Source organism: Apodemus sylvaticus, chromosome 13 (assembly GCF_947179515.1).
Source record: "Apodemus sylvaticus chromosome 13, mApoSyl1.1, whole genome shotgun sequence".
NCBI classification, from domain to species: domain Eukaryota; kingdom Metazoa; phylum Chordata; class Mammalia; order Rodentia; family Muridae; genus Apodemus; species Apodemus sylvaticus.
In genome coordinates this window covers 62738285-62747260 of record NC_067484.1, presented here as the reverse complement: position 1 = coordinate 62747260, position 8976 = coordinate 62738285, and the positions used below count along the sequence as shown (strand labels likewise).

The window sequence follows — 8976 nt, the reverse complement described above, 5'->3', positions numbered from 1 at the left end:
GAGAGTCTTAACATGGAAGCAGATTTAAATGTTGTTTTCTAGATCCCAGGAGCAGAAGCAGGAAAGCTACTATGGGAAAACAGAAATATCATTTTTGATGTACTAAATACATGGAGAAATAAAAGTAAATCTTTACCCCAAGTGGAGTAAGAACTTTAAAGCCACCTGCCATGCTAAAGAGCAAGCCTTGCCTTGTGTCTCTCCGCTACACTCCTCCTCTTCCCTTTTGACCCTGCTTGCTTGGGTTTATATCATCAGGTCTGCATTGTGCAGAAGAATGATACCAAGAAGATGTATGCCATGAAGTACATGAATAAACAGAAGTGTGTGGAGCGGAATGAAGTAAGGAATGTCTTCAAGGAACTCCAGATCATGCAGGGCCTGGAACACCCTTTTCTGGTCAATCTGTGGTAAGTGCTTGGGCTGTACCTCTCAGCCCACACCCCTGCACCCATCTGCAAACACAGTTACACCAATGACATCGTGAGCGCTTGATGAACCTTGGTCAGTCCTCATGGTTTTCCTTAATGGATTGATTGTACATGACTTTTGCCATTGAAATGAGAGAAAGGTTTGTTTTATTTAGCTGCTGTGCTGGGAATCAAACTCAGGACTTTGCACATCCTAGTCAAACACTCCACCAAAATGTTTTTAATGTATATGTAATGTATGAGTGTAGTGTGTGTTTGTGTGCATGTGCATGCACACATGCATAGTGTTAAGTTTATATGTGTCTATGGGTGTGCATGCAAGTGTGTGTGCAAGTGTACTAGTATGAAGGTCATAGGACAACCTTGGGTTGTCCACTTTTTCCATCTGATTTGAAATACAGTCTCTCATTTATTGCTACATACAGCAGCCTAGATGGCCTATAAATCTTTAGGGATTCTCCTGTCTCCATCTCCCATCTGACATGCTGGGATTACAGATGTGTGCAACTGCATTAAGCTTTACATGGGTTATAGGAATCTGAATTTCTACTCTCATGCACACTTAAAAAGCAAGCACTTTATCTACTAGGTCATCTCAGCTCAAGATGATTTTTTCCCTATTTATAAGAAATAAATATTCCTCATGCCCTTGAGGTTAGTAGTTGTTCAAGAATTTTAATTACATGGACCAATAAGGAATGTGCTCATATCTGTTATCTTTAATCAACATAGATTTTTCTAATAAATTGAAGGGGACAAACTTTGGGTGTCAAATATAGACTCCCTGTTTAACATGAAGTTTGTATTTGGGGCTTATAGAAAACACTTTCTCCTTAAAATAAACAATAACAGGTTGCTTTTTTTGACACAAACTTCAGAAATAGGTATATATTTAATTATTTTATTATATATTACCAGTGATTTGGTAAAGTCAGGTGCTGTCTTCCTCGGCCAATAGGTTAAAACAGAATCAACACATTAGTGGCTGGCTACACATTAGCTCTCTGGGATCAGGTTTCAAAGCCATTACCACAATCCCAGGCTTAGAACACATGAAAAGCTTATGTTTATTACCTCCATTGCTTTTCGGTGCATTGAGAGCTTTATGTTTCTCGTTTTACTGCACATTTAATGCATCTATTATGTTAAGAGCTGGATCTTAAAGTTAACTCAGTATGACTGTTATTTAAATATGCATGCCAAGTAGTTCTGACTTGCCAGCAGGAGCAAAGAAACTGAAAGCCTTTATCCAGAGAATGCTAATGGAAAAATAATTGAGATTTCGCTATGTATTTGAGCACATCCTTTTGGAGGCATCAATGCACAAAGCCTCCCTCCATCCATCTTTACCTAACACAGTCCGCTCAATCTGCAATGTGTTAGATGCTTCTCAGTTGAAAAGAAGATGGTTCTGTGTGACTTAGAAATAGATCTATTATAATTTGTGCACTACTCAGACCTCCTAAGAGTCTAATTTTGGTACAGCCTCAGTGTATTTGTTAATCAGTATTTTAGAGTGGCCTATTCAAAACGATGCCATGTAAGATGCTGAAGTGGATGCGACAGCTTTCTCTTGCTTAGCAATCATCATATTCTCTCTTCTCTCTCCACCCTGAAAATGACAAGGTGCTGTCACTTCACGGCCTCCCTTTGTTCAAAGTCATATTTTTCCTCCTTAAAAAGCTCAGCCAACTCATTTTCCCTTTTTAGAGCCAAGCACTCTTCATAAGGACACACCTAGAGTTCTCCTCTTCTGGGCTTTGTCTCTTCTTGCTATGTGGGCAGAGGCAAGGAAGCCTGGGTGCAGGGATGTAAGAAATGTAAAATATTCAGAAATTCTGTCATTCCAGACCACAGTCTGTTCCCTGTGTGTAGAGTTGGCCACAGTGTGACAGACATGCCTAAACCCTGGTTCTCAACCTTCCTAATGCTGTGACCCTTTAATACAGTTCCTCATGCTGTGGTGACCCCCAAGCATAAAATTATTTTGTTGCTACTTCGTAGCTGTAATTTTCCAACTGTTCCAAATCATACCTTGCTTTTCGGTGCATTGATATGTTTCTCGTTTTACTGCACATTTAATGCATCTATTAAATGCAGAGTAGCTCACATGTGACCCCTATAAAAGGGTCATTTGAGCTCCCAAAGGGTTGCGAGCCATACATTGAGAACGACTGTGGTACAGCATATATTCCCTGCTCCTTTGTTATTCTCACTGAAGCTCACAGTGGAATGTTGGGTGCTCTCCACTGATGGAACAGAAAGAAAAGGAAGCCCCACCTCTACCATACACAGGACAGAACACACCTGAAGGTGGGACAGTCCTAAGTGTAAATCAGAAACATAAAATAATTTTAAATTATTTTTTATTCATTGACAACACTGTGTGCGTGTGTGTGTGTGTGTGTGTGTGTGTGTGTGTGTGTGTGTTATGAATTTTCATCATTTTGTCCCCCATCCTTTTTTTTCTCCTTCTTCCTCCTCTCTCCCCAGGACTTCCTTTTTTCCAATAAGTGCCCCTTCTATATTTTCATGTCCCTTTCCTATGTTTGCATCCCATGGAGCTTAATTAGGATTGCTGATATGAGCATAGGTTGTAGGGGAGGGTGTTATTTAACGGGGCCTACACTACCAGTGTCTACCCCATGAAAAAATACTGGCATCACTTTCCCAAGCTACCATTAGCTGTTCTATAGTTCTATGGGGTAAGTGGCGACTCATGATGAAATATTGGCAGGGCTTGTCCAGGGAGAGCCTGATCAGCAACATACAAGGAGGGATCCCGCACCTAGAACTCAAAATTTTGTTTAGTAATCCCAGGGCTTCTAGGTAGAGCATTATCACCCTGTGCAGCATGCCTTCATTTAAACTCATTTTTTGAAGCTGTATTTTTAATAAGCTTATGAGATAGGTTCCCGTATGGCTTTTGCACATACCCCCTAGCCTTGGTGATTGCTCTACAAATCTTCTTTGCCTTGTCTTCCTCACTCAAACCTCTCCATTCCTACCTTCTACCATCATGTCTCCCTGTCCCCTTCCTTTGAGTTCTTCTGTCCCACTCCCCACAGGCTCATAGAAGAAGCCAGCTTCTTGGCAGTGCTTTCTGTCCTAACAAGGTACAGTGGTTTTAAGTAAATTTTCACAAGAAATAAGTATGTTACAAAGCATCTGGATCTTAACAATGAATGACCTGTCATTTTAAAGTCACATTGTCAGAAGCCATGGTTACAATGAATTACTTAGGTTGTTTCAGCAGATGAACAGGTTTTCCCAGCCTATAGGCTCTTGCTACTATTTGTTAGCAATTTTTGTTCCTTGTTCTATGCAGGTATAATATTTTAAACATACCAGTCACTAACGGCCCACTGTGGATGCTTGATTTCAAAGCATCATGGGAAGTGTCTTTAATTAATTCTTTATTAGAGTCAGTTTTGATTTCCTCCTTCATTCCAAAAAATCAACCACAAGTTAATTAAATATTCCCAAAGTATTTATATATAACTCAGGTTTATGTTCTGGCTTAACTATTAGATTTACTTTGACATCTCTCAAGCTTTAGAGATACAATCAGTTCAAATCTCTTGCCCATTTATCAAACTGTGCTTTTCCATTATGGCATTTCTGCCTAAATTGCATTAAATAATCTCTCAAGATGCATCTAGCTTCTGGGGTTACACCCAGAAATCTTCACTTGTTAAACTGAGAAAAATAACCAAATTTCTCTTAAGTACTCTTTGCTTTAATGTTAAGAAGTATGAATATACAGATGCATATGTGTGCACATATATCTCTTTCATGTGTATGCATGAAATATTTTGAAATATTTTCTGCTTATTGCCACCAATTTGAAAAACAGAAAAGAAACCCATAGGCAAATGATAAATCCTTAAAGTCTTCACCCCTTGATATGTCTTCACCATACTTACTATGTCGATATGTGCTTTTTAGTAAAATATTTGCATATAGTTTTCTGGGTTTTGCCATGCATTAGTCCCATTCTTTCCTTCATTCGTGTGTATATCTATTGAGAACCAGAACCAAGCAGGCAGCCATATAAATGTGGGAGGAACAGTTTTTTGAGACAAACAACCAATAATTTTAGTCTATGTCTCAAGTGCCACACAGGCACATTTTGACATTATTCATTATTGGATTTATCTGAATTTCAAATTAAACTGGCTAGAGAGTGTGCTTATTTATCAGATCTGGCAATCTTACTTGTAACACAGGCCCACAGGGAGAGGATGTGGTGAGGAGCTAGAGTGGACGCAGCGCTTATCTGCACACTACTACTCAATAGGCAAACACGGATTGAAATATAAACTATGACCAAGGTAGGGAAGGATTTAGCAGAATGCCCCACTTGTGGGTACCCGTTTTACAGGGAGAGAAGTTTACCCAAGGTGTCAGGGAGGAAAAACATTTGAATTAACGTTTAACCTTGTCAGCCTTACCTGGACCCAGTCAGGAAGAATCTTCAGCTATAGGGCATGTTATCAAGTGAAAGCTGCCAGACAGGCCTGGCATCCAGGGAAAGTCAATACAATCTTCCTGTGAGTCCTTCCCTGAGGGCTGTTACCCAAGCCCTGGCAACTGTAGTCAGAAAACAAATAGACCCACAGTAGCTTCCCCAGGTGGCTTTTGTTAATTGAGATTAAGCCTGCAGCTGCAAGGTACTCTGGGGCCTCTCTCTCTCCTTGCTTGGGTCCCTGGGCCCTGTGAACAGAACAGGCTCGCATGTGGATTTAATAAATTAGAGGACTAACTCATCTGTTTTAAGTGGAGACCACCTGTACCTGGAGCGTGGCATGAGGTCCTTTGAGAGAGCTGAGCACACGGCCCTGCCAATGGCTGCCTGAAAAACGTCTCCCATGACCTTCACTCAGTTATGTCCCAGACTGAGATCTCAGTAACTGACAAAGTTCCTGAATGGCATCCTATCACTTTAGTTTTGATGTATATTTGAGTCTTTATTTATCCTAACGAACTCAGTTGAGAGGGATTGGTAGTTCCAATCTACACCCAGAGAATGTGAGGGGTTTCCCCAAGAGTTATATGGAGCAGCTGTAAGGGGCTGGGCTCACATCTGATAACCTGACCTCAAGTCAGCCTTCTTTCTATCTCATACCATTCCCTGCAGATTTCTCGCTTGCAAAATATGTGAGGCAGCAGAATTAATTTTGTTCATTATCTTTCATACCCACAGGAATATAACAAGGCAGGCAGATGTGCTTGCATGCTTTTCTCTCTCTCCTTCTGCAAGTCTTCTAACAGTGCTTGGCACACAGCAAGTGATAAGAAATACCTGTTCAGCGAGTGTATGAATAAATAAGTTAGTGGCGAATCCAGGTTATTGATTCCTGGTTGATTCATCTTGTCCCTACCATACCAATACAACCATTGTGCTCTCCCAAACACACTCTTTTGTAATTACACCCATTTCAGCTTCTACCTGGTCCTAGGGTCTGAGGGACTTGAGTTTTAATTCCTGCTTTGCTATTTGGTAACTGAATTAGACCAGATACCACAGGTATTTTGCTTGGCTTCTCTATGCATAATTAAGATTAATAGCAATACTCATATAGATAGCTACAAATGGTCAAAATACATATCTAAAATACTGTACAAAGTAGTTATTTAGGAAGTCATGTCTTTAAACAATTGAGTGAAGATCCTCATGGAAGTAGAATAACTCTTCGTTCCTATCACCAGACAGTTTATCTCTCATGATCCTATAAACTGGATAGACATTTCTTCTGGTTTGGGAGGACTTATATGAAGTTGTCTGAGATAGGACAGAGTCAGTCATCCTAAATAATCCTTCTAGTTCTTGATAAGTGAGATGAGTCATCTCTGCTACTGTCTTCTCAGCAGTGAAGATGTGGGGTATTGTCCCAAAGCAATGGAAGAATCCTCAACATCAAGAAAGGCTGCACCTCACGTTTCCAGTCTTTGCCCATGTCTTCTACTCTCTATTGGTCTAAGTGAATCTTGAAGTCATGATCAGATTGAAGCAGGCTCTACTTTGTTGAGGGTCATAGGAAAGTCAGAATCTTAGAAGGTCAGGTAGAGGAATCACTATAATTTAGAAAGAGTTCACCACAATTCATGGACTATTCTTAAGGAGTTGACCAAAGTAAATGATCACATAAATGGTAGAGATGTTGACTCTAATGGTAGAAGTGGGAACTACAAGAGGGAGCCAAATGCTTTCAGCCATGAAAGTCTTTTAGAAAGAAATTGTCTTTGCAGTAACTCTCTTTAGAGGAGACTGTACCCACTCTCAGATGTTTTACTGTATGTGATTCTTCTGAGATGCCCACCCATGCTCTCAAATATACCTGCTTCCTTCTGAGCACTCTCTTTCTCTGAGTCCTTGTTTGTAAGCCTATATTAAAGTATTCTAAACCCCAACTTGGCTTCCTTGAAACGACTGTGCTTGGGCATGACCCTGATGTGCATAGATGACACAGGAGGGCAGTTTCTAAAGAACTTAGCAGAGACACAGTATTATTTGGGTGGCCTGTGTGCAGTAATTGTACCATATGTTCTTGATGGACTGCCTCCTGAGCATTAGTCTTGGACTAGCTGGGTCTTCATAATACATGTATTGACTCTCCGTTTTATCGTTCTCTTAGATAAGTTCTTTTTTTGTAGAAAACAGCACACAGATATTAAAAAAAAGTACTCAGGTAAAAGGAAACTCACCAGGCCCATGAGAGATAACTTAGATGAAGAAAGATTGCTGAAGAGCAGGAAAAAAGGCCATCCCCAGAATCCAGGTACAGAGATGAGTACGAAAGCCCTTGAGACAGTCTAGCCCAGATGAGTCAGCTCCAACTGATTTCCTAACCTTGTGTCAACCACTCAAGAATCAAAGTCCCAGGGGAGAGTCTAATTGACTCTGCTTAGAAAAACAGGCCTGCCCCTTGGCTAAAAGGCAGAGGAATTACTCTGGGTTTGTTGACCAGAGCAACCTAGATGACAATCTCACTTACTGAGATGGAAGATCAGAGAAGGAACAGATTCAATTTAGGGCTTCTGCTCAATTATCTAACTACAGTTATTAGATAGGAAGCATATCTGGCATTCATTGGAGAAGTTCAGATGCCAGGGAATAGTCAGACAAACCACGGAAGTGCAGAGTATTGACTAGTGGCTGCATTTCAGGTAGCATCTTTGTAGAGAGTGCAGGTGGGCCATAGGTGAGGCTTAAAGGCTCGGAGTGCTTCACTGTTCTCATGGAAGATGGAGCTTCAGGGAACTAAAATGGAGAGTGAGCCACACGGCAGCTCTATTTATCTTCCCAGTCACTACACACGTGTGGATGTCTCCTCTCAGCTCCACGGATTAATTCACTGACCTGGCACAGCTGCGCTCTGTGTCTTCATACTTCATTCGCAGCAATGTAATTTTGGCATTATGTTGGCTTTAACTGGATCTTATCATTTTTATCTAAGTTTTGTAAAAGACTCTATTTATATTTTAAAACTACTGGTATTTATTTGGGATATTATTGAACCTACCACTTAATTCAAGGAGAGTGGACTGTGCTGGCGTCATCGGTACCTTCCCAGTGGGTTCTCATTATTTACAACCATGTGATGTATGTAGATCATGGTGGCAGTTTAAGTTCTCCCTCTCTGCTCTTCTTCCTTTGCTTCTGTGCAATGGGAGCAAAGATGAACACAAACGGTGGTTCTGGGCAAGCTGGTCTTTTCTGAGTTGCTAGAAGCAGGTTTTTCGTATTTTAACATGCCTTTTGATATAGTCTGTAGGGTATCTATAGACATAGTCATGATAAGGAAATTCCCTTATTTGTTCTAGATTGTATTAATTTTAAATTGGATAGGTACTATAAGCTATCAAGTAACTTCTTTTTAAGCTGGGGTCATTTCTATGACATAGTAAAGTAAATTGATTTGTAAATTATAAAACAACCTCCAATCCCCGAAATTAACTGTGTTTGGTCACATTCCATTCTTCTTATACATTTCTATAAAATCTCTGGTCACTATTTGATTCGTTGATTGATTTGCTTTTATATTTTCACCTTATTTCCATGTTCCTTTTATTTATAAAACTGTTTCATTTGGCATACATTTTGAGATATGTATAAATAGGTGAATTCAAAGATGACAAGGCAGCTAGAGGAAAGAATTGTCAGCGAAGGGCAAAAGGGGAATGATTGAAAAGTGGAATAATATAGGATATACGTGGGCTACCCCCTAACACTTAGGGTTTACGAGGAAGATACAGGTGAATGGTATAGCCAGATATTGAAGGTGAATGGGTTAGTCTTAGGTTGAAGATGCAGGTGAAAGGTCTAGCTTGATGTAGACACAAGGATGCTTCTTTCGCTATTCTAGGAGAGAATACAGAATATGCAGCATATGTGTGTGGAGGGGGCATACAAGGAAGTACTATTCATGTTATTGACTCTGCTTGCCCTATGAAATTCTAAACTTAAAAGGGTATAGAAATTTTACGGAAAGAAGCTGAGAAATAAAGAAAAATATAAAAAATTTCAAATTAGAATAGTATT

General features: G+C 40.0%; 1 protein-coding gene across 1 annotated transcript in view; it reads left to right on the top strand.

Moving 5' to 3' along the window:
- Positions 1–276: 276 nt before the first annotated feature.
- The window catches only part of Stk32a (serine/threonine kinase 32A), an 82833-nt gene continuing 74133 nt past the window's right edge, over positions 277–8976 (top strand). The window contains exon 1 of the mRNA XM_052155630.1: positions 277–410. Coding sequence (XP_052011590.1) covers positions 292–410 — 119 coding nt within the window. The 5' untranslated portion in view covers positions 277–291. The remainder of the gene's footprint in view (positions 411–8976) is intronic.